General features: G+C 55.4%; 2 protein-coding genes across 6 annotated transcripts in view; both read left to right on the top strand.

Moving 5' to 3' along the window:
• LOC144945865 (E3 ubiquitin-protein ligase NEDD4-like) overlaps positions 1-25188 on the top strand; it is a 133101-nt gene that overhangs the window by 47146 nt on the left and 60767 nt on the right. For 3 of the 5 annotated variants that reach the window (XM_078874464.1, XM_078874463.1, XM_078874467.1), the window contains exons 5-8: positions 1049-1102; positions 18820-18870; positions 21292-21353; positions 24567-24666. In XM_078874464.1, the coding sequence (XP_078730590.1) occupies positions 1049-1102; positions 18820-18870; positions 21292-21353; positions 24567-24666 (267 nt within the window). Of the gene's footprint in view, positions 1-1048; positions 1103-9682; positions 10108-18819; positions 18871-21291; positions 21354-24566; positions 24667-25188 lie in introns of those variants that run through there. The other 2 variants (XM_078874466.1, XM_078874465.1) reach the window with 2 other exon arrangements.
• On the top strand, positions 8161-9166 carry LOC144946030 (uncharacterized). The gene is made up of 2 exons (XM_078874768.1): positions 8161-9015; positions 9059-9166. The coding sequence occupies exons 1-2, from the start codon at positions 8425-8427 to the stop codon at positions 9164-9166; spliced, it is 699 nt and encodes a 232-aa protein (XP_078730894.1). The 5' UTR covers positions 8161-8424.

Here is a 25188-nt window from a genome sequence, read left to right as displayed (position 1 = left end):
CAATACCGCGAACATATTTTTTACATTTCAATTTTCACTCCTGTCCTCTGAAATGACAAACGTGTTTTATTAGGATTTTTTTTTAGTTGGCATTCGTCAGATTTTCTGGATGTTTCGCTGTAATGCATTTATCTCACGGCATAATTTGGGTCATGCAGGTGACATTTCCAGAAGGAATGGTTCCGCTGTGAGTCCTGCAGCAATTGCTTAAAGATGCACGGCTCGGGCAAATCCCGTGACATCGTGGTCCAAATTTGAAAAATTTGCTTGCAAGCGATGTACGTGATTGGGGAAACAAAGCGATCGTCATCCCCCCTTTACTGAAAACATAATCAATACTTTCGTGAAAAAGTCTTGAGATTCAGTGGAACTTTCCTGGGTGAACAAATATTATGATCATAATAACAACAACAACAGCAGTGAACACAATGGACTTTCCATCCAGAGGTCACCGGGTTCTTCAAGATCTCTCTCGGCGTGGAAACTATTTATTTAGCGAATGCGTTTGCACGTGACGTTAACACAGAGCACGAGATACACAAGGGAAATGTATTAATTACATGTGGATGTATTTCGATGTTATATGTGAGTGGATGTGAGCCCACGCCATAGAGCCATGCGACAGCCTCCCCCTCCAGCACACGCCGGAGGGCGAAATTAAAACACATTCCTGCGGAGGGAGCTGGTAGGAACGTTGGGTTGCTCGGTCAATGGCCAGGGTCAACTGCGGCGTGGTGTATTCCGCAAATATGGCCAACTGTGAGGGCGGGCACAAGCCCGCGTGAGTAGGTTAAACATTGAGTTTTATAAGGGCACCACGGGGTGACCAGCCCCTCCCCACCTTCCCCACCCAGCCCCTCCCCACCCTCCCCTCTCCACCCAGCCCCACCCCTCCCATTTTTGGATGCAGGACGGACGGACACAATAATCCCCTGTGGGCTGCTGTAACCAGGAGGTTACTACCTGTAACATTGCTTAAGATTCTCAAAGTGATTGGGCAGAGTTAGGGTCACCGGGTCACTCATCGTCCTGTTCTCGTTGTCTCCAGGTGGACCCGCACAACCACGGTCTCCTGTTCGAAGTGTTTGATGAAAATCGACTGGTAAGTCACGGACGGACGACTTCATATTCTTTGGGTCTTTCGGTAAAGTCACATAGATAGGTTCAAAGAAAATAAGAAAAAAAACTACGACGTTTCGATCGCCGCTTGTGTTGCGATCGAAACATCGTAGTTTTTTTTTTCTTTGAACCTATCTAAGTGAAAAAATCTTGACTTAAAGCTTTCGTGACTGTAGGAATTCATATTCTTTGAGTCTTTCGGTAAAGTCACGTAGGTAGGTTGAAAGAAAATAACAAAACACTACGACGTTTCGATTGCAACACAAGCGATCGTTACATCGCGGTTGTGGGGAATTGAAGCGGTTATGGGGAATTCAAGCGGTTGTGGGGAGTTGAAGCGGTTGTGGGGAGTTGAAGCGGGCATTGCCCTGTGGTTATCCCTCGTCTCTACACGTCCATCCGCCCACCTGACTGCCCGCCCGCCCGCCCGTCCATCCCTCCGTCCCTCCCTCCATTCCTCGTCTTCCCAGCCACCGGCACACTTCACCGCTGTGTTCGTGAAACGTTGGAGGGGTTGGTTAAGGGCGGGGTGGGGGGCCACAGAAGGTGAGGCGAGGGCGGTCCGGGGAGAAGAGGAAACGGCGGCGGGTTTTGGCGAAGCCGCGTAACAAAAAAAAAGTCGAAAAATGCCCCGTGCGCGAATTTCAAACAGCGGCTGTGTTGTTTTTTTTCTTCTTCCGCTGCCTGTTTTCTTTTTATGTCGGTTTGGCAGCCCACCTCAACTCCCCTCCCCTCCCCCTTCCAATTTTTTAAAAGAAATTTAGTTTAACATTTTTTTTTTCATATTTTAAAAATATTTTTCCACCGCTGCGTGGACGAGGCCCCGCCGTGCTGTTGGTGGCACCGCGGGGGGGAGGGCGGTTCGATTCGGAATCAGAATCTGTATTCATACTGGAGGAGGAATCCGATGAGCTGTAAAGCTCTTTAACACAGATCTCCAGTGGTGGTGGGTAACGAACGTTACGACAACCAGTACGAAAACATGGTAGTAGTAGTGCAAAGTAGTGCAGAGTACAAGAAAGGTCAACAAATCACCCAAGCAAATACAACATTAAACCATCCCTATCCCCTCCCTTTGATGCTGCTAGTCCTGCATAATGCACGGGCATAAGTAGTACTAATCACATACCTGCATTTCCCATAAATATGCCCATAAATATGCTAAATTCCTCTTGATATGCAAATTATTTTGTCAAGGCGCCCTTCCCCCCCCCTTCCAACCCAGCTTAAATATACGCTCCAAGCATGGTGCTGTTTCATTCAGACTCTGTCTCCCCGACAGACCTGGTCTTCACCTGATGACGGCTGCTTGCGTTGTGACTTTACCGAAAGAACCAAGAAGATGCATCCCAATCCTACCAGGCAAAGCCCAATGAAGTATTAACTTATCTTTCAGAAGCGACCTGCCACCTTGATAGGCGTGTAGGATGAACAATACACTTTGCCCCCCCTCCCTGCCACTCCCACCGCCACTAAAACTCACCGTGAACGGGGTAGGGAATGTGGTGAACCAGTTGAATGAACTTTTGAATGAATGTGCTGCGACTGTGAGAACTCCTGCTTTGCATTGGCTGTCGTGGGTAAAAATAGTCGCCGGTAAAAAATTCATCCTCTTATCCACAGAGCTAAAACTGAGGCCTCGTGTGTGCCCTGTAAGTGTGTTGAGGTTGTTTCGTACTGTACGTAGCCAACCGAGCTCATCGGAGTTGCGAGAGGAGGCCAACAAACTCAACTCAAAAAAGCAGTTCTACAGAAATGAGTTTTCAATCCAGATTTAAAAGCGGCTTCCCAAAATCGGAAGGAAGAGCGTTCCAGACGGCCGCAGAAGCGCTTCTGAAAGCGCCGTGCGATGCGGCGACCGTCTTTGTTCGATGGGCAGCGTGATGGTTTATGCTCCGTGACGAGATCAGCGATGGTACTGTGGTGCAATTGTGGCGAGCACTTTGTCTGTAATGAGCGCGACCTCACACTAAGCCAATGCACCTCGGCGAATACCGGACGGACACGGTTGGATCTTGCAGGAGCCGTCGCGACACGTGCCAGAGAATTTCTGTCCACGCTGGAGCTTGGTAAAGGGTTTGCCAGACGTCCCGTAGAGTAGTGAGTTGCATTAAGTAGTGAGTTGCATTAAGCAGTGAGTTGCATTAAGTAGTAATCGAGCCTTGTCGATACTACGCTTGAGCTAACAGCTCCTTCATACACAGAAGACGCTGCTGCTGCTGCTGCAGCCTGACTTCTGTTTCACGTCTGTAGCTGTCACCTCCGCCCCCCACCATGCCCCCCCCAACCGCCAAACATGCCCCCCAACCCCACCCAACCCCCACCCAACCCCCACCCAACCCCCACCCATGCTGCCCCAAACCCACCCAACCCCCACCCAACCCCCACCCAACCCTCACCCAACCCCCACCCAACCCCCACCCATGCTGCCCCAAACCCACCCAACCCCCACCCAACCCCCACCCAACCCTCACCCATGCCGCCCCAACCCCCCCAACCTCCACCCATGCCCCCCAGCCCCCACCCATGCCCCCCAACCCCCACCCATGCCCCCCAACCCCCACCCATGCCCCCCAAACCATATCCCCCCACCCTCACCCAACCCCCCCCAACCCCCACCCATGCCCCCCAACCCCCACCCATGCCCCCCAACCCCCACCCATGCCCCCCAACCCCCACCCATGCCCCCCAAACCATATCCCCCCACCCTCACCCAACCCCCCCAACCCCCACCCATGCCCCCCAAACCATGTCCCCCCACCCTCACCCAACCCCCCCAACCCCCACCCATGCCCCCCAACCCCCACCCATGCCCCCCAAACCATGTCCCCCCACCCTCACCCAACCCCCCCAACCCCCACCCAACCCCCCCAAACCATGTCCCCCCACCCTCACCCAACCCCCCCAACCCCCACCCATGCCCCCCAAACCATGTCCCCCCACCCTCACCCAACCCCCCCAACCCCCACCCAACCCCTCCAACCTCCACCCAACCCCCCCAACCCCCACCCATGCCCCCCAACCCCCACCCATGCCCCCCAAACCATGTCCCCCCACCCTCACCCAACCCCCCCAGCCCCCACCCAACCCCCACCCAACCCCCACCCAACCCCCCCAACCTCCACCCATGCCCCCCCCCATGCCCCCCCAACCCCCACCTGTCCAGTCCCCCCCGTTGCAATCTCGGTCACCACCCACTGCTTGTAAATCAGAGACCCCCCCCCCCTTGCCCCCCACGCGCTGGGCAACGGCATCCCCGGGGCTGGCGGGGGGGGCAGGGGGCACGGGGTTCTGACCGCGACGTGGCGTCAATGCGAATGAGTCAATGCGCCGTTCATCGACCCTAATCCCACGTTGGCAAATGCCCGTCTCGTGCTGTGCGAGACACTGCGTCTCGCACAGACACAGCCCCAACACACGCACACACAGACACACAAAAGACAAAGGTTAAAGATTCCCGCCGTGTAGCCTCAACAGACTGTTGGGGCAAGTGCTGTCAGCGAGCGCCTACGAAGGCCGGCATGGCACACGAGGGTGTGGGTGGGCAGCACCACGCCCGGCCGCCTTTGTCTCCCTAGTGGCGATGTTTACACATCACACTGGGTACTCATTTGAGGCTGAGTCGACCTAGGGGAGGCCTAGGACCGGTTCAGATAATCGTCACTGGTGGTGTTGGCCGTGAGCGGGAATCGAACCTGGGTCGCCGGGTTCGTTGCGCAGCGCGCTAACCACTACGCTACCGCTGCCCACTCCACACACACTTACACACACACAGACACACACACAGACACACACACAGACACACACACAGACACACACACACAGACACACACACACAGACACACACGTTCACACACCCACGTACCTTCCCCCCCTTTGGAAGCCCCTTTCCCGGCTGCGTCCACTGAATGCCTCTCACTCAATACCGATCGCGGGGGCCCTTTGCTCAGATTTTCCGACTGCGGTTTTTAAAATATATATAATAAAATATAAATCCGTAGCAAAAGAAAAAATCTTCATAAATGGTACCTGTGTGTGTGCGGTTATGAACGTGTGGACGAGTCCTGGGCAGTATTTGCGTATGTGAGGAGCGGTGGTCCAGTGGTTTGACATCCTGGGTTCGATTCCCAACCTTGTTCAAAAGCAATGTCAAGTGTCCTAAGCTGCCCTTTGACCCAGCAGACATGCTAATAGGGAATACTGTGTGTGCGTGCATGTGTAATGAGCGGCGGTGTAGTGGCTATACCGCGCAACGCTACGAACCCAGGCAACCTGAGTTCGATTCCAGGCGGCGTTGTCTATATGAGCCTCCGGGCAGCTGCTGCGGTGTGGATTACAACTTTAGCACTGGGGAGACAAAGGCGGCCGGACGTGGTGGTGGTCACACCACCCACTTGTGTGCCGTGCCGGCCTTAATAGGTGCTCGCTATCTACGTTAGCCTCACCGGTCTGTTAGGACTACAACGGGGGGATCCTTGTGTGCGTCTGTGTGTGCCTTTCTGCGCGTGGGTTGAACAGCTGATGTGTTGGTTTGAAATCGAGTTTGCTGCCAGGCAGAGAATGTAAGAGTGGATATCTTCCCGTCCACGGCTGGCGAGTCTGGCGGGTGGCTGCGGGAGTTGGCCTCATGGCGAACATCTCAAATTCTGCCCGGCGAATGGTCCAAGCGGCGGTGGCGTTGCTCCAGCGGTCCCCACGGTTTGAGATGGCCGACCGCGGTTGTACTGCGTGGGCTGTTCTTAATTTTGCATCTGCGCAGAGGATGGCCGCATCTGCCGCGCGACGCTCCGGCGCGGTTGGATACGGCCCATTGTCTGTGTGGCTCGTGCGGCAGAAGGACCTCGGTCGCGACGATGCCACAGGAGCTGGAGATTTGCCCCCCCCACCCCCCTCTCCGTTTGCCTGCTGTGAGGGTTTCAACTGAGGCCTTGCTGCCCCACTGGGTGAGCAACGGTCATCAAACACTCCGACCGACGTTCGTGCGTAAACACGGGACGCTCTTGAAATGATTTCACAATCACAATCTCGCGCTGTTGTTGTCTACCACTGCTGGGCAATGACCTCCTCCACCACCACCACCACCACCACCCCCCCTGTTTATTTCCATTCCTTCCTTTCCTCGGTCGTACTTTCCTGTCCAGCAGTGCCCTCCAAAACTCTTTGATCGCGTAAACAACGTGCGCTCTGGAACCGATTTCCCAACGGGGGAACCTCGGTTCAGAATCGGAATATTTTATTTATACTGGAGGAATCCGGTGAGCTATGAAGCTCTTTTCTTTGTTTACAGATGTATTGTCCAGTTTGTTGTCGTCTGCCTGCAACGCTGCCCCATTCCCACGTGGATTTATTTCGCCTCATCACCATCGTCATCGTCATCGGTGTGACCCCTGTTCTTTTCCTTCGTTTTTCATTCCTCGGCCTAGCTCTTCGCAGCAGCCACCCTCCTACCTCTCCTCTCTCGTCTCAGAGGCGCGTTCCACATTTTAATGGCAGCACACGCTCTTCGAAACGACCGCCCATTATGACGACGACTCGGAGCGGTGGAGCAGCGGTGAGCAGAGCGCTGGCGGCACCAGCAAGGCGACCCGAATTCGATTCCCGGTCGCAGCCGACATCGGCGGCAAGCGATATCTGAACCGGTCCCGAGCACGGCTGGTTACGTACGGCGCGAAAGAAGTTCAATGTACACGCAACCCTCAACTTGGCCGGTCCCGTCGATCTCCACGACTGACATGGCGTGGGAAGGCCTCCGGCCGTGGATTGAGAAAGGGGCTGTCGTGCGTTATTATCACAGCTACGTTTATCTTGACGGGCGGAAGGACGTGTCTTTATTTACGAGTCACGATCACATCGTCCGTACACCGGTGGACGAACGTTGTAAAAAAAAATGTTTGCAAGTGTGCGTGTGTGTGGGGGGGGCGGTAATGTAGCGGTTAGCGCGCTGCGCTACGAACCCGGTGACCCGAGTTTGATTGCCGCTCACGGCCAACACCGGTCACGATTATCTGAACCTCGTCCTGGGCCTCCCCTCGGTCGACTCAGCCTCAAATGAGTACCTGGTGCGGTGTGTAAAAAAGCATCGCCACTAGGGAAACAAAGGCGGCAGGGCGTGGTGCTGGCCACCCACCCCCTCGTGTGCCGTTCCGGCCTTAATAGGTTCTCGCTTAAAGCACTTGCCCTCCACAGTCTGTTGAAGGCTACACGGGGGATCTTTGTCTTTGTGTGTGTGTGTGTGCGTGCACGCCCGCGCGCGCGCACACACACACGTGTTTTGTAAAAATATAAGAGGCGGACGCGAGTGCTTGGGGAGAACGCGGGCAGGAGTTTAAATCTGTTTTGTTAATGTAGTCCATCAGCCGCGGGTACAGTAAAGTGGGAGCTGGTGAAACGCGACACCTCGCACCCTCTATGAATACACTGCCCTCTCTCCCTCTCAATTAAAAAAAAGAAGGTTGCGTGCTGCTAAATTTAAGCGCAAGTGGCGCAGAGGCCGTGCCGCGGGCCGACGGCGGCGGTTAGTGGCGGCGGAGAGAAGCCGAGAGCGCACGACCCGGCCGCACGACCCGGCCGCACGATCCGACCGCACGAGCCGACCCCGTTCCCCGCTCGACTGCCGCTGGCTCACGCGCGACATCCGACCATTTCACTCGGGGTTTTATTCCGGCGGTTAAAAAACAAAACGACAACAGCGAAAAAAAGCAAGCGCGGAAAACTGCAATCCGTTCCGCAGCAGTTGTTTTCATTTTATAGAGCGGGAGGAGTTGGGGGGGGGGTGGCGGTGGAGGCGGTCTACGACGGCGGGAAAGCGGCGTACGCAGCACGCAGGAGAGTGACGGGGGGGCCGGTTAGTCGACGGAGGAGGGCTGCGTTTGAGCGAGAGACTGGTCATGCGGTGACTCAGAAACCTGTGCGGCGGTGACGGCGATTGCGTCGGGGTGCCCGATGGCGTAGACGGGACACACGGCCGCCGTCCGTGCCCGGGTGGCCGCCCCCCCCCCCCCCCCCCCCCCGACTATTTCTGCCGTGTCTGTTGCCGCTGAGCCGAGCGCGCTCGCACTGGAAATCCGAGAGGCGCGGGGGCCGTCACACCAGCGGCAGCGCGTCCGCGTTGCGCTCGCGTGCGCGACATGTAACCCTAGCCAGCGCGTCGGCGAGAGAGAGCAGGAGGAACTGCCTCCGGCGTGGGCGCTTAAGCCCGTCTGGCCTCGGAAGCCTCTCCTCTCGCTGGAGTTAAAACAGATTTTGTTTTTTTTATGAACGTCGTTGCCTCCCCGTGGACGTGAACGAAACAAAAACAACCGAAGGATGGCTCAGCGGCTCCGGCTGCGTTTCGCGGCCGGGCGAAGCCACACGGACCCCTCGTCGGACGCCGACCGTGACGAGAGGGCGAGCGACGCGCTCATGGGGCTCTGCTCGGCTCCCCGCCGCTGCGCCAGCGTGCAGCTCACGCCCTCGCGGCCCGACTCCAGCCCCCCGCCGTCGGCGCGCGCCCTCGAGCCGCCCCGGCTCAAGCGCAGTTCCTCCATGTTCATCCCGCAGCTCGCGACCAGCTGCGGCGACAGCCGCCCGCGCCGCAAGAAGAGCACCTCCGTGCAGATCTCGCTGCAGCGCCGCCCGGCCGACGGCGCCGCCGCCGGCGGACCGGCGGACGGGGAAGCCGGGGCGGCGGGAACGGCGGTCGCCGCCGGGGATGGGGACGGAGCGAGCGGGCGAGTGGTTGCGGCCGCCTGCGCGGCGGCGGCGGCTCCGCCAGACCCGCCGAGGGATTTGGATCTTTCGCGCACCGAGGCGCGGGACCTAACTCCGGCCGAGTCTAAGTTTCCCGACATCGCCGATGTTCCTGGAGGGAGGCTCGTGCTGCCTGGCGCGCGCCTGGGCGAGGTGCGCGTGGTGACGGTGCCGTGCGAGCCCTGGCCCGCGCGGCCCGCGTCGGCGCCAGCGGCTGAGAACGGACGCTTGCGACGCTGCTCCTCACTGCTCATCTTCCCCAGGAGCCCCAGTATCACGCCGCCGCCCAGCCCCACTGCCGCCGAGTCTCCGGCGCTAGCGCCGACACCGGGACAACCGCAGCAAGCTCAGCAGCAGCAGCAGCAGCCAATCCAGCAGCCGACGCAGCAGCAGCAGCCGTCGTGTGACGCAGCGGTCTGCTCCACCCGCAGGGTGCTCCACTTGCCCCCGTTCCAGATGCCCGCAAAGCTCGGCCACATCGCCGAGCACGGCCCGGCGCCGACAGACTCGCCCCCGGGCGCCGACGCCATCTCCGTGGACCTGCTGCCCGGCGCCAGCGGCAACGGCTTCCAGCTCAAGCGCCACTCGGCCGCCGGCGAGGTGCACCGCATCCGCGTGCTGCCGCTGCGCTGTCGCCCGCGGCAGACGACGGCCGACGGCCACGCCGCCGCCGGCGCCGCTACCGCCCCTCCGGCGCGCCACCTCCCCGCACGGCCCTCGGCCCCGGCCCCCGGCGGCACGCGCCCGGCATCCTGCCGTCCCAAGGACGGCGGCGGCTGCGGCGCCGGCAAGCAGTCGCGCTTCGTGGTGCAGCTGCACAAGCCGCCGGCCGCCGAGCCTTGCGCGTCCGGCGACGGCGGCGACTTCCTGGCGGGCAAGCCGGCCGCGTACCCGCGCGCCCGCCTGCGCCGCAGCACCTCCGCCTGCCTCCTGCCGGCGCAGGAGGATGCGGGGGAGCGTGGGCACCGGCTCCTCGGCGCGGAGGCGGAGGGCGAGCGCGCCGCCGACGTCGGGCGCGGCCGCGCCGATTACCCCCAGCTGCTGCGGAGCCGCTCGTTCGACGGGATCTCGCCGAGCCCTCCGCCGTCGCCGGTCTTCCACGTGGAGCAGGAGATGATCGGGGGGTCGCCGCACCTGCGGATTACCGTGACGCGTGGCGGGGACGCGAGGGGCCGCGCGCAGGGCTCCTCCGTCGTGCGTGACTGCGGCGGTGTAACTCCGGAAGGGACCATCGTTATATCGTCGCGGAACCACTGTAAGGTAGGGAAGTTGCGGCGGGAACACGCTTCGTGGCGACGGGGCGGTCGCTCGCTGCGGAGAGTGGAGCGCGGTCATCTTGACAGCGCCGGGGTTGACGCCGGGCTGTGTCGGGTGGGGGGGTTGGGAGGGGGCTCTTATCCGCAGGATCTTGTCGTGTTGTGGCCTCGGTCGGTTGCCACCCATTGCTGTCTCGTGGTGTGCCCAGTCTTCCGTGGCGGCTCGTAGACTCACTCCAGACCCGTCGACCCGCGCATGAACCGCAGACTTACCTAGAGGCCTATAGACTCGCGTACGGACCCAAATGCAGAAATTGCGCCGGTGATGGTGCGTTGCAGGCGGATTCATCATCGGCGCTTACTCACATCGACTCGCATAGAGAGCCATAGATAGACCCACGAAGAGATCCACAGACTCGCATAGGGACCCATTGGCTCGCATGGAAGACTCATTGCCTGGAATGGGCTGGCAGTGGCTTCACCATCAGTGTCTTCTCCAGTAGATAGACGCACGCAGCCTCCCAGGGGAGCTGGCCTGGCAAGAGCCCATGTCAAGTTGCTTTCATATTCTAAGCATCAATGAATCACGCGCGACTGGAAAACCTGGCACCGGATTTTGTCCCTCTCGTCCACGCCGGCATGCGCTCTCAACGCGGCTGGCTTTTGACCGAGGGGGTGTTTATTTTTAAGCTCCGGTTGGAGATCTTCAAACCACTATTAATATTGCCGACTGTTTATTCCGGGAAAACTTCGCCGAGCCCGAAGGCTCCCTATTTAAGAGAGCCCTGCCACTCTCGGGATGTTTGCCCACGAGCGGGGACGCCGGAGAAAACCGCTTAGGGCTCGGCACAGGTTGATTCACGCATTCATCCATTCGTTTGTTTCGTTACCGAGGTGGGAACACTTTTCGCGCTGGCATCTTCCGGTTAGCTCGCGAGCCCCCCACCTACAGCACCCGGGCGAGCTGCAGTGATCACCCATCCAAGGGATAACCAGCTTCAAACCCTGCTTAGATTCTGAGCGCGGGCGAGATCCGACAGCCGTAGCGTCGCATTCAACGCGATTTGGTCTTAGGCAAAAACGCGGTTCACCACCACCAAAATGATTACGACGACGACGACGATCTGAGAAATATTTTCTCTCGAGCGCGAACATCAACGCGCTGCGTTAGCAAGGTGGATGCTGCGTCGCGTAAACAACGTGGTCGGTGGACGAGCAGTCGGCGTGGCCGCGGCGAGCGACCGCCGGCTCCCCCTCTTCGGGCCTTTGGCCGATGTCCCCGCTCGCCATAGAAGCGCACGGCAACAATCGCCGGAACGCGGTCCGCTACTGGAGCGCACGCACTTCCGTGGCCGGTTCCATTGCTCGCCACTGCTCCACTAACACCCGATGGCCCCCACCCCCCCCCCCCCCCCCGTTTCTGAATCGTCGGTGCACCCTTGATGAGTGGCGCTGTTAAGCTGAGAAAAAGGCGAATTTAATTTGCTGGTTTTCTATTAATTACGCCGCCCTCCCCTTCAACTGCGAGCTCGCGAAGTTGCGTGGGGCTCCCCGCCCAATCCGCAGCATCCCTCGACCACCACAGTGCCCCTTTAAAAGAGCGACGCGCGCCCATTTATTTACTGGCACCTACCGCCGGCGCTGTTTTAATCACTGGTGTCCCTTTTAGTTCACGGGTCATTATTTAATTAGCGGCGCTGCTCTCGATTACCAGCGCATGTCCCCCCCCCCCCCATCTTAAATGACCAGTGCTCCGTTTAGAGCCGGGCTTGGGGGGGGGGGAGAGGGGACCGGGGGGGCAGGGCAGGGGACGGGGGGGCGGGGGGGGGGGGTCAGGAGGTCAGTCGAGGCGGGGAGGGGTGGGGAGGGAGAGGGGCAGTTGCCGTTTGGGGAAGCTCTGCTGAAACAGGAGACGGGGAATGTGTGCTGAGGGGCGCCCGAGCGTGGCGGAGGAGCGCGGGGCGAGGTGCGATGAGGAATTGCCGTGGAGGCGATGCCTCGCGCTCGTCACGTCGTCGGTTCTGCGACGGCGCGATGTCGACGGCTGCTCGTGAAACGGCGCGAAGTTCCGGCCGGGCGGACCGGTGACCCAGTGAAGGGGTCGGCGAGGATCCGGCGACGTTATTGAGAACAGGTCGGAAGGCCCAGAATGCCAAGGTGGCCAGCAATAAACAGCACCGTGAAAGTTGTGATAGATGAGGGGTGTGAGACGTTTCTTGAAATGAGCGAGGTTGTTGTAGGATCTTGGGAACGAGAGATGGAGAGGAGGCAATTCCTAAGTGGAGCAGAGCGAGGGAAGAAGAAGCGGAAAGAGATGTATTTGACCTGCGGTGTGGCTAACGAGCGAGCGAGCGAGTGTGTTGTTGTGACCTGCAGTGTGGTGAGCGACGGGATGAGTGATTATTGGGTGAGTTGGTGGGGGAGCGAGCGAGCGAGCGAGCAGATGGGTGATTGAGTGCAGAACCAGAAGAGAGGGAGAGGTGGCAATGCCATCATGAACAGGGGAGTTTTGTCACCGTGGGCAGGCAGTGCGTGGCGCAGTGGCGTAGTGTGGTTGGCACAAGCCCCCCCCCCCCCTTATTCATTCACATCTTGGCACGGTGGTGCAAGGAATGAATGGGGCCCACTGTCTAATTTCTTCTCCCCATAGCCCAGGGCCTGAGTCCCTCTGGGCCCGTGGGCCGTGGTGCAGTTTGCACCACTCGCGGCGCTCGCTCGATCGCTACGCCAAAACTCTTGCCACGGAGGAAAGCTTTCGGATGCCAAGTTGTGCCGGCAAGGCCGAGGGTTGGTGGGCACCTTGATGATGGGAGGTGATCAAGGTAATCAGACTCTTTTATTCACTGGACATCCGTGAAAAAGAGCTTTGCAGCTCATCGGATTCATCCGGGATAAAATAAAGAGTCTTATTCTCATCTTGGTGGGAAGGCCTCCACTCGAGGGAGCTCCAGAGGGCACTTGGGCCTCCTCTTAAACGCTGGCCAGACATCATGGGAGACGTGGGGACTACCCACACTCCACCCAACCACACGTGGCCTGCAGATCGATCAAATGCGGTGAACCCATTCTCGCTGCCGGGCGGACAGAGGTTGGGGGAATATTGAAGAAACTTGCCCCGGTTTTTCACCTGCCGCGCAAAGGTGATGGAATCGAACACCGGCGCCCTCTGGGGATCGCAACGGGTTCGTGGTGCTCACGCCGGCACGCCGTGCCCATGGGCAGCTGCGCAGCCCGTGCGTGTGGCGGTGAAGAGAGAGGGGGGGTGGTGGTGACGGAGACTGGCGTGAGTTGTGACCGCCGTGGCTGGCGGTGAGAGCTGAGCCGACGGTGACAGGGCGAGCGCGCAGAGAAGCAGGCCGAGCGCACAATAGGGGGGGCTATTTACAGACGGAGGAGGGCGGCAGGAGATGTACTTGGAAAAAATTCATAAAAGGCCGCGCGCGCCTCTTGCTTCGTCCGAGAGCCTCGCGCGCACACACACACACAAAAGATAGAGACAAAGATCGCCCGTGTAGCCTTAACAGACTGTTGGGGCAAGTGCTGTTAGCGAGCAGCACCTATGACGGCGCACGAGGGGGTGAGTGGGCAGCATCACGTCCGGCCGCCTTTGTCTCCCTAGTGGCGATGTTTTCGCACAGCACCAGGTACTCATTTGAGGCAGAGTCGACCTAGGGGAGGCGCAAGACCGGTTCAAATAATCGTCACTTGTTGTTGGTGGCCATGAGCTGGAGTCGAACTCGGGTCACTGGGTTCGTAGCGCAGCGCTAACCGCTACACTACCGCTCCCCACACTCACAAAAACAAAGATACACCTATGAAGGCCGACACGACACACGAGTCGTTGGGTGGCCAACACACACACACATGCCCGCGTGCACACACACGCAGCTCCGAGTGAAAACCCTGGTTAATGTTTTTAAAATCGGCCTGGGCGGGTTGCCTGATTTCCACACTTTAGCCCGAGCGTGTGAGAAGTTCACTCTGAGGCGTGAGTGAAATCTATTGGATTTAGCTGTTGTTGCTGCTGCTGTAGTTGCTGGCGTGTTTTATTTTTTTTTGGGGGGGGGGGGGGGCACGTGTGTGCCTGTCACGAGCCCGGGCGATGATATTAAGTTGCGGTAAACCCCCAAAATTCCGTGGCTTCCGTCCTAACGAGGAGGGATAGGGACATGGGCCCCCCGCTGTGCCACGCTATGGACAGGCGCCCCGTTACAAACACCTCGGCCGCCAACAGCTACTGGCACCCACGGTCAGAAGATGTGGCCGGGTTTGCCACCTCTGCGGTACCAAAAAAACCCACCAGGACACATTTCGACGGCAAGATAGAAGAATATCTCATTACAAACGGGGAGAGGACCGACAACCGAAGTCACCGTGATCAGTGGCGGATTCTTCCGCAGCTGACAAAGACCCGAGTATTTGAATGTCCTGGAAAGACTTAAACGATTTCCGACGACAAACAGCTACGATCCTGGGAAAACCAGGACGGGCGGTGGCGCAGGAACTTTGGGTCGCGAGCGTTTCGCCGCGGTGCTCAACTCCACGAGGATTCTAGGCAGGTATCGGAGCGCCAGGCTAAGATGCAGGGTTGCCACCTGTCCTGGGTTTCCCAGGATCGCCTGCATGTTGAGGCAGCTGCTCGAAAATCCGTCTTCCCGGGACATGAAAAGTCCCGGTTGCTGTCATCTGCGCGAGAATGCACCCACTCACTCAAGACGACGCGTGGACGTGGAGATACGTACTCCTTCTCACGATGCGTCGCGGGTTTTTTGTTGTTTTGTTTTTGTACCTCCGAGGTGGCAACCCGGCCGGTAGTGCGGCAGGGCTGCGGTGGAATGTGGAGGTGGCGGGGGGAGGGGGGGCGGTGGGGGGGGCTGCTGAGAGGTGGCAAGTGGTGGAGATGGTGATGGGGGATGGGTGGTGGGAAGGTGGTAGCAGCGGCAACAGGCAGCAGCAGCAACCGTTCCGTCCATGCCAGGAATGTGCCTGGCTCACGGTCAGCGATGCCGGTCTTGCCACCTCGGCGCCCGCGAGGCACGGCGCGTAATTTATAGCCGACTCGTTTCCTGTGCACTCAGCCCTGGGCAGGGCGGGAGAGCGGGGAGGGAGGACAGACGACGGCACGGGCGTTGCGAGCAGACGGGGCGTGACGGGCGGCTACTGCGGGACAACCCTCGGCCACGTGCAGCGCGCACCGTGACGAGCGGCAGGGCAGCGCAGTTGGCAACACTCGAGCACACCCCCCCCCCACCCCCACCACTGAGCGAGAATGTCCTGGGTTCGATTCCCGACTCGGGGCGCATTTCTGCGCGGAATTTGTATGTTCTTCCGAATGTTTCGCACGGGGCTTCTTCCTGATTCGTCGGCTTCCTAATAATAGCAGCAACAACAGCAACATGTTCGATGTAACTTGTGTTTGCCAAACCATCCCGACTGCTGGAACATGATCCCTGCAAATTACTCAGCTGGGGATTGCACGTGGCAACATCGCCCCCTGTACTGCGAGAAGCTTTCGTGACTGCAGGGATTCATATTCTTGGTTCTTGGGAGTCCAATTCACCATGGGAGTCCAGCTTACCATGGAAGTCCAGCTTACCATGGGCAGGGGTTGATAACCTACAGCTCTGTAGCTTAATGCGGCTCTTTAATTACCGCTTCGTGACGGTAATTAACAAGGACCACCACCGTCTCTCGTATTCACGTTGCATTGCGTCTCGCGAAATACGTTATCGAGTTTTCGTATTTTTCAACAAATTAGAATAATAAAATGGCTCGTTGTTGTTTGGGTTGCCGCGACCCCCTGGCATAGGTTATACGGCTGATCTTCGTGTTGCATGTGGGTGGAAAGGAGACTCAAATTTCAGAACTATCCGGAACTACTTCTGGAAGCGGATACAATCCGGTTCTGTGACCTTTATCCTATTAATATAGCTCAGCGGACAATTCTCTCGCCCTTCACATATTTGTCTCCCCACGTGCACATCCAATCGGCCGAATCGCCCTCCTGGCACTGCATGATTTAATCAGCATTGGTTCGACAGAAGCAAACTCTCGGACTAATTTCAACCTTCAACGTCTCATCAGCACAGTCAGCCTGGCAGTGTCCAATGCTGGTGAACTGCCCAGACGTTCAAAGGGCCCACATATTTTTGATTTAAAGCTTTCGTGACTGCAGGGATTCATATTCTTGGTTCTTTCGGTAAAGTCACGTAGAAGGGAGATAATAAAGTAATATAAATATTAAACAATAAAAATTCTCACGACGTTTCGACTACAACACAAACAATCATCATCAGTCATCATCAGGTGTGAAATCCACGGCTGTGGATTTCACGTCTGATGATGATTGTTTGTGTTGCAGTCGAAACGTCGTGAGAATTTTAATTGTTTTATATTTTTATTATTTTATTATTTCCCTTATACGTGACTTTATCGAAAGAACCAAGAATATGGCCCACATATTGTCTGTTTTGCCATTTCTCTTGACATTTATAGATTTCACTGATACCCCTTCAGCTCGAAGCAAAGGTGTACGCAAAAATCCGTGACGCGAATTAATGGCACGCTGATCGGTCATAATCATGTGTCGCAAAAAAAAGTAAACTCAACACAATCGTCAACAACAGCTTGTGACCTTAAAAACAACACAGCAGTTGACGTTGCAGGCAGTCAAAGACACATAGAGGGAGGCGAGAGAAGGTAGGGGGGTATATTATCTTTCCTATACACAGGGTGTCCCATAAGTCTGGAATCATAGGAAAAATAACAAGACAAAAAGGCAATGATAACGCTTTTTTTCACGGAACGTGCTCAATGTGTCCACAATCGTTCCTGATGCACAACTCCAGGCGAGATACCCAGTCAGCCGGCACACGGTAAATGGTATCAGGGGTAACGATGTTACGTGCGCAAATATTGCGCTGCCGCAAACGTTCAACACTCTGAATTTCCTCTGCGTTGTTGACCAGCGCCTTCAAGTTTGACCCCCAGAGATAAAACAAAAAAACCCAGCGGTGTGAGATCGGGGCTTCTCGCTGGCCATTCCACAGGCCCTCGACGTCCTATCCCATGACCAGGGAAATATGAAGTCGTTATTTTTCCCCGACGATTCCAGACTCATGGGACAAGCCCGTAGCTTCACTGGCATCAAGCAGCAAGCCTCGTTAATCCCCGCCACGCCCTCTGCGGGATGCACGTGGGCGTCACGCAGCCTCGCGTTGAATATTCCGGCGAGAGCCGTCAGCCTCCGATGTTGACGGCCGGGGCCGACTCCGGCGCGAGTCGGTTCGTCTCTGCCGTGACCGGACACGGCCCTGTCGGCGCTAGCTCAAGCCCGCCCGCCCGCCCGCGTACAACTAAATCGACCGTCGGCTCTCAATCGTTTGTCGGGATTTCTCGCTCGTTGTCGGCGCAGCCGATAGACCACGATGAGCTTTCCGCGCGTCAAGTACCGAGCGTTTGGCGTCACGGTGAGATACACGGCGGGCGGACGCGGCCGATCGACGGCGTTGCTTCGGGCTCTAGTTGCGTCGGGACCCATCGGGGGGGGGGTCGCCTCGGCCGATGGGATTTTGACGGTTGGGCTCGCGTTGACCGCCGGCGGGGTGCCGGGTCGGTCCATGTATCGCGTTTTGTTAAAGAGGGTCGAGGTACTGCAGCCGTACGAGCGATTTCTCACGCCACTGCTCACAGGAAAAACTTCACTGGAGGGACCTATAGAGAGAACCCCGCTGGAGGGAATTCCAGTCAACGTGCAACGTTGGCCCAACGTTGCACGTTGACTGGGACTTTGATTGCTCTTTCGCTCTCGCCAGACACTTTGGAAGATGGGTCGGTGTACCCACACTTTACCCCATCACACGCAACCTGCAGATCGATTGACTGATTGTGGTGTACTTTTCTTTTATACTGCTGCGTGGATAGAGGCGGATGTTGGGGGCAGATTGATTTGAATGGTCGCCGCGATAGAGAGATGTTGACTACCTCGCCTGCTATGCAGGAGGTCGTGGATTAGATCCCGACCCTGACGCCTGCTGCTGTATATTTGGAGTTTGCGTGTCTCTCTCTCCCCGTGGTCACGTGAAGTTTTCTCCGGGTCCTCCGGTTTTCCCCTCCACATTTAGAAACGTGCGTTTGGAGTATTTGGCTGCTGTACATTTCCACGTGATAAGCCACTTCCTTGAGCTATCATTTGTGGCCAGGTCGCTTCTGAAAAAGAGCTGTATAGCTCAGTGGGCCTTACCTGGCAAAAATAAAAAAAAATAGTTGAATAGAACTGAACTGGTGAACTTCTGGATTGCAAGTTGGCTAACTAATATCCACAGCCATAGCGAGTTATACACTCGATGCGGTGTGCTGGGCCTTAAGTAAGTTACACGTGACCAGTAGCCACGAACTATTTGTACTGGATGTGGGGTGCCGGGTGTGAAAATATTTTCAGGGTCACAGACCCAGTCAGGCAGACTCCGCTGCAATGCAGCCCTGTGCTGTGTGCGTGTACCTCTATCATCGTGTGAGCAGGGCTGCCACAGTGACAGCTGCAGTGGGGGGACATTTGAAATGTTGGAAATGTTCCACCGCCTCTCCCGTGTCATGCGACCACCTGGCCTGGCACAGGCGCCGTGGCGACGTCACCGTCACTCGGCGGTGAACGGCGGGTGCTGGTGTTGGTCGTGAGATTGACTCTGCCGGTGGTGGCCGTTGTGTTGTGCGTTAGACGCGAGATGATTTCCTGGGACAAGTGGACACCTCCCTCAGCCAATTGCCGGTGAGTCCGCTGCCCCTTCCTCCCTCGTCTCGCCCCGTCGAGTGGCGATCGACAACAACGCTCCTCATCACTGGATCCAGCGGTTGAATTTCCACCTCGTCGCTCTGTTACACCTTAACCTCACCGCTCGGTTACATCTCCACCTCGTGGCTCGGTTAAACCTCCACCTCGTCACTGAATGTAGATGACCGTCTCTCAAACTACAGTTCTCTTGATCCACCACAACCACCACCACTGCCACAACCACCACCACCACAACCACCGCCGCAACCACCACCACCGCCACAACCACCACCACCGCCACAACCACCACCACTGCCACAACCACCACCACCACAACCACCACCACCCTACTTCGTCTTTCCACGTTTCCCACTTTACCTCCGTGCATCTCCAACTTAAGCGGTTGCAAGCCGCACGAGCCCGATGATGTGTCGAGCGATCACACCTGACACACGTGTACACAAGATCTCAGTCTTCGTGTGAATGAGCTCTCTGCATGTTTACATCTGATGACACCACCGCAAACAACAACAACAGCAGCCGCCAGTTCGCCACTAAAGTGGCGGTGACATCACCATGGCGCTTGTGCCAGATTCGGTGCCCTCTGATGGCCACCACTTTTAGAATCGAAAGTTCACTGGCAGGAGGTCGCGGACACTGGGTGTCATGGGTTAACTGACTGCGATTACTGGCAGATACTCCACTTGTGGTCCCTACTGTGCCACCTACTCCTTGTGAGCCCTCCGCTTTTGCCGGAGAGCGACTGCCTCTGACTGCCCAGTAGTGTCGTTCACGAGCCGCCTGCTCCACAGGGGCCGATCTTGACACCGCTTTGCCGGTCATCAACAAGTCCAATTCCCTCCACATCCTTCTTGTTCTGTACCACATGAGCCCATCTCTTCCCCAGCCATGCCGTGCCCACAGATACGACTTCTATCTTAAATTGAATCTCTAGCAACGTCACACGGGACAAGGGTGTACACACTCGCACACAAGGTGTCTTATCTTTTCATCAATGCTCTCCCACAAGTGGGGGCTATTGTTGAGCGGAAAAAAAACCCGAGACGCGTGTTGTCTGTAAACACTTCATTAGTGCTGGAATGGAGTAGGCTGGTAAACGTGGAGAGGATGAGGTGTGTGCCCCCAGGGTTTGATGTTGATACTGCACACCACCCAGCATTCGACACAGACAGTCAGCCGGACCTTGCTGGTTACGTAACCGACATTCTTAAACACATTTGGCCTTCAACACATTTGTTCGTGAGTACATGTGTTCGTAACAAACCGTTGTTATTTATGAACGCTGCATGTTTATTGATTCGTAATGCCATTGATTTATCTATCCGAGCAACCCTCATTGAGGCTGAAGATTATTGATTAGGACAGGCATCACTCTTAGTCTATGGGCCAATACCCACATTTTTTTTTTTGCCGGTACCAGCTGAGATGGGCACAAATGTAGTTGTACCAAACATTTTCAAATTTCTGATAAAAGTCACTCTGCAATGACCTTGTCCACTCCGTCTTAAGAGACGTGGTGCTCAAGGTGAGGCCCAATTTGGAAAAAGCACGCTTGGATTACAAGCGGCTACGAAAACTTGCTTGTTAAATCGCAATGCGATATGTACGCTCGCGCAAAATCCACGTTGATTCGTCGCGAACACACACATACACACAGCCTGGCTAAATATGTGGCACTTTCTCGCGGTACCAAAGTCTGATCTGGCCGCATGAGACTCGCCTACACGGGTGTGGCTTTACGCAAGAACTTCGAATCGCGTTTAATCAAGCGCCAAACGACCGCATGTCACTCGGCGTCCACGCTGCCCTGACGCAGTGGAGCGTAAACACCAGCGAAAACCTCCTCCTCCTCCTTGTCCACCAGTTTTCTAAAAATTATTTTTACTTGAACGGTCACAACAGGTTGGGTCAGCCTGGCACGTGCCCTCGGTAGGCCTCGACAGATTGGGTTCAGGCTGGCACGGGGTGGGAGCGGCTCGTTAAGGCGACTGCTTCGTGACGCCTATTCATCAAGGACCACCACCGTCTCGTGTTCACCACACAGTGCATTGCGGCCCTTGAACATGTTGAGGTTTTTGGTTTTGTTTTTACCGAATTCGAAAAAAAAGGTTTCTTCTTGTTATTTTGGTTGCCGAGCCCTGCGTCAGATGTATTGTTGCATCGCAGGACCACGAAAGACGGCGATGCTTTTGGGAGGCCTTCGTGCATCAGTGGATTGACCACCGTCTCGTATCCAAATGCATCGCGGCTCTTGAAATGTTGAGTTTTTATCGAATTAATAAAAAAAAATGTCTCTTCTTGATGTTGCTGGTTGCTGACCCCTGGGCTCGCACGTGCCCTCGGTCGGCCTCGCGCTGTCGTCTTGAACGCGAACCTCTAAATGCCCTCTCCCTGCAGACAGAAGACCCGTCGAGGGAGCGACCCTACACCTTCAGGGACTTCATTCTGCGGCCGAGAAGGTGCGCCGCTTGCTACCACAGCCATTTTCTCCTTGGTTCTTTCGGTAAAGTCACGTAGAAGGGAAGTAATAAAATAATAAAAATAAAACATAATAAAATAATTCTCACGACGTTTCGCCACAACGCAGGCAGCCGTCCTCAGGTGAAGACCAGGTCTGTCGGGGAGACAGCGTCTGAATGACGTCTGAATGACGCTGTCTCCCCGACAGACCTGGTCTTCACCTGAGGACGGCTGCTTGCGTTGTGGCCGAAACGTCGTGAGAATTATTTTATTATGTTTTATTTAAATTATTTTATTACTTTCCTTCTACGTGACTTTACCGAAAGAACCAAGAAGATGAATCCCTGCAGTCACGAAAGCTTTAAATCGAAATATACCACAGCCATTGTTACGAGCCCGGCGACCCATACCAGACCGGACCAGCTCCGATAGGCAGTGACCCATCAGCAGGGTCGGACTTGCTCAAATCAATGCTGGTCAACCGCCAGATGTTTTCATCGCCAGAAGGCCGTGCTGCTGATGAGATGTGTAAAACTAAATTGTTTATTTTGTGCAGAGAGACAGATTGGTGAAGGTGTATTATCTGCTCATTCGTTTTTAGACTTACATTCTCCACAGCGTTACGGGTTTTTTGTTTGTTGTGTTAGCCACCCGAAGTATGCGTGTGTCAATGTGGTAGCCTAGTGGGAAGCGATAGCTTAGTGGTTAGAAGGCCACACTACAAACCTGGGGGACCCGAGTTCGATTCCAGCTCGCGGCCAGCATCATCACTGACCAGAGGTGGGACAAAGTCATTGTTATGCAAGTCCAAGTCGAGTCGCAAGTCATCAAATTCATGACTCGAGTCTGACTCGAGTCCAAGTCACATGACTCGAGTCCACATCTCATAGGTGGGACAAAGTCATTGTTATGCAAGTCCAAGTCGAGTCGCAAGTCATCAAATTCATGACTCGAGTCTGACTCGAGTCCAAGTCACATGACTCGAGTCCACATCTCATAGGTGGGACAAAGTCATTGTTATGCAAGTCCAAGTCGAGTCGCAAGTCATCAAATTCATGACTCGAGTCTGACTCGAGTCCAAGTCACATGACTCGAGTCCACATCTCATAGGTGGGACAAAGTCATTGTTATGCAAGTCCAAGTCGAGTCGCAAGTCATCAAATTCATGACTCGAGTCTGACTCGAGTCCAAGTCACATGACTCGAGTCTGACTCGAGTCCAAGTCACATGACTCGAGTCCACACCTCTGTCACTGACAACTACCGTATCTGAACCAATCCTGGGCCTCCCCGATTCAATTCAGCCGTAAACGAGTAGCCGGTGTGGTGTGTAAACATCAGCACGTGTGGGCAGGTTCTCGCCACACCACTCCCTCGTCTGCAGTGTTGGCCTTCATAAGTGCTATCAAACAGCACTACAGGCTAGAGGGAAGATCTTTGTCTCTTTTTTTAATGTCTGTACCTGTCTTCTGTGTGTGTGTGTGTGCACACAGCTGCTTGTTTGTGTGTGCCACCTGCATGCCTGCTGCTCTGCGTTTGTTAACAATTGGCCACGTGATGCATTCTCACAACAACTGCCTACCCGGTGAGCCTGGAGCTCTTATTGATCACGAGATACGCGTTCGTTGCCAGAGCTGAAACCGACCCTCCCCCCACTCCCGAATGTGGTCCGATCTTGTCAGGTTCCAGGGAGTTCAGCGGGGTTTGAGTTTGGAGGATAAGGACCGTCCTTGGTTTGGCCACCACGATGCATAAACAGGTGTTATAGGCTGGCGGGCAATTGCAGAATCAGAATATGTATTTATACTGCGGGAGGAATCCGATGATCTGTGAAGCTCCTTTTCACAGATGTCCAGTGGGTAAGAACATCACAACAACAAACAGTGAAATAAAACATGATAGTAGTGCAAAATACAAGAAAGTTAAACAAACAAAACTAAACCATCCCCATCATACCAGGCAAGCCTACTGGAGGTATTAACATATTTTTCAAACGCGACCAGGCCACAAATGATAGCGCAACAAAGTGGCTTATCATTTGGACATTTATAGCAGCAAAATCATCTAAATAGTCTGAACGCATGTTCGTAAATGTGTAGGGAAAAACATGTAACACGTTCCTTAGGAAAAGACCCGGATCAGTAAAGGCACACGCGGGGCACACGCGTGAATTGACGCCAGGCGACTTCGCCCAGGGTTAAATGTGGGGCAATGCAGAGAGAAAAAAAAACACCTAACTCAATAAAATAACAAAACGTCAAAGTGCGAAGTTTAATACACCCATGAACTTTTCGAGTCTAACGAAGATATACAATTATTATTATTGATAATAGTAGTGATAATGCCACGTGGAGGAATGGTGGCACGGTAGTTTTTATCAAGTTATTATTAACGAACATATAAAATTGTCATTATTGATAATAGTAGTGATAATGCCACGTGGAGGAATGGTGGCGCGGTAGTTTTTTTTATCACATTATTATTAACGAACATATAAAATTGTTATTATTGATAATAGTAGTGATAATGCCACGTGGAATGGTGGCGCGGTAGTTCTTGCACTCCGCTATGCATCTGGCGGCCCGAGTCCAGTTCCCAGCCACGGCGACCGGTACCTGAACTCGTTCCACCTTCACCAACCTGGACTTACCAGCGTGGTGAAGTATGGTCCGGTCAAACAACCCCCGTGGCCGACACAGCATGGGGGGGTGGGGGATTGGGGGAGAGAGACCTTAACGCAGCAGTGGATTTGACAAAGTGATGTACATTAAATTTCGATTTAAAGCTTTCTTGACTGCAGGGATTCATCTTATTGGTTCTTTCGGTAAAGTCACGTAGAATGGAAATAATAAAATAACAAAAATAAAACATAATAAAATAATTCTCACGACGTTTCGGCCACAACGCAAGCAGCCGTCCTCAGGTGAAGACCAGGTCTGTCGGGGAGACAGCGTCTGAATGAAACACCACCACGCTTGGAGCGTCTATTTAATCTGGGTTGGAAGGGGGGAAGTGTGCCTCGACAGACCTGGTCTTCACCTGAGGACGGCTGCTTGCGTTGTGGCCGAAACGTCGTGAGAATTATTTTATTATGTTTTATATTTATTATCTTATTATTTCCATTCTACGTGACTTTACCGAAAGAACCAAGAAGATGCTGTACGTTAATTGTAAATGATGGCAATGATGATGACTATTCTGTTCCCGTGGCAGTCACAAATCCCGGGTGAAGGGCTTCCTGCGGCTCAAGATGGCGTACTTGCCGCAGAACGGGATGAACGAAGAACCGTCCACCCAGACCGAGGATTCCGACGTGGGCTCTCACACCCAGCACCCAGCAAACACTCGCACCCAGCAAACACTCGCACCCAGCAAACACTCGCTCCCAGCAAACACTCACTCCCAGCAAACACTCACTCCCAGCAAACACTCGCTCCCAGCAAACACTCACTCCCAGCAAACACTCACTCCCAGCAAACACTCACTCCCAGCAAACACTCACACCCAGCAAACATTCACTCCCAGCAAACACTCACTCCCAGCAAACACTCGCTCCCAGCAAACACTCACTCCCAGCAAACACTCACTCCCAGCAAACACTCACTCCCAGTAAACACTCACTCCCAGCAAACACTCACTCCCAGCAAACACTCACTCCCAGTAAACACTCACTCCCAGCAAACACTCACTCCCAGCAAACACTCACTCCCAGCAAACACTCACTCCCAGTAAACACTCACTCCCAGCAAACACTCACTCCCAGTAAACACTCACTCCCAGCAAACACTCACTCCCAGCAAACACTCACTCCCAGCAAACACTCACTCCCAGCAAA

This window comes from Lampetra fluviatilis, chromosome 39 (genome assembly GCF_964198595.1).
Source record: "Lampetra fluviatilis chromosome 39, kcLamFluv1.1, whole genome shotgun sequence".
Lineage (NCBI taxonomy): Eukaryota > Metazoa > Chordata > Hyperoartia > Petromyzontiformes > Petromyzontidae > Lampetra > Lampetra fluviatilis.
Note: the sequence above shows the minus strand (reverse complement) of the source record. Positions and strands in the feature narration are given on the sequence as shown.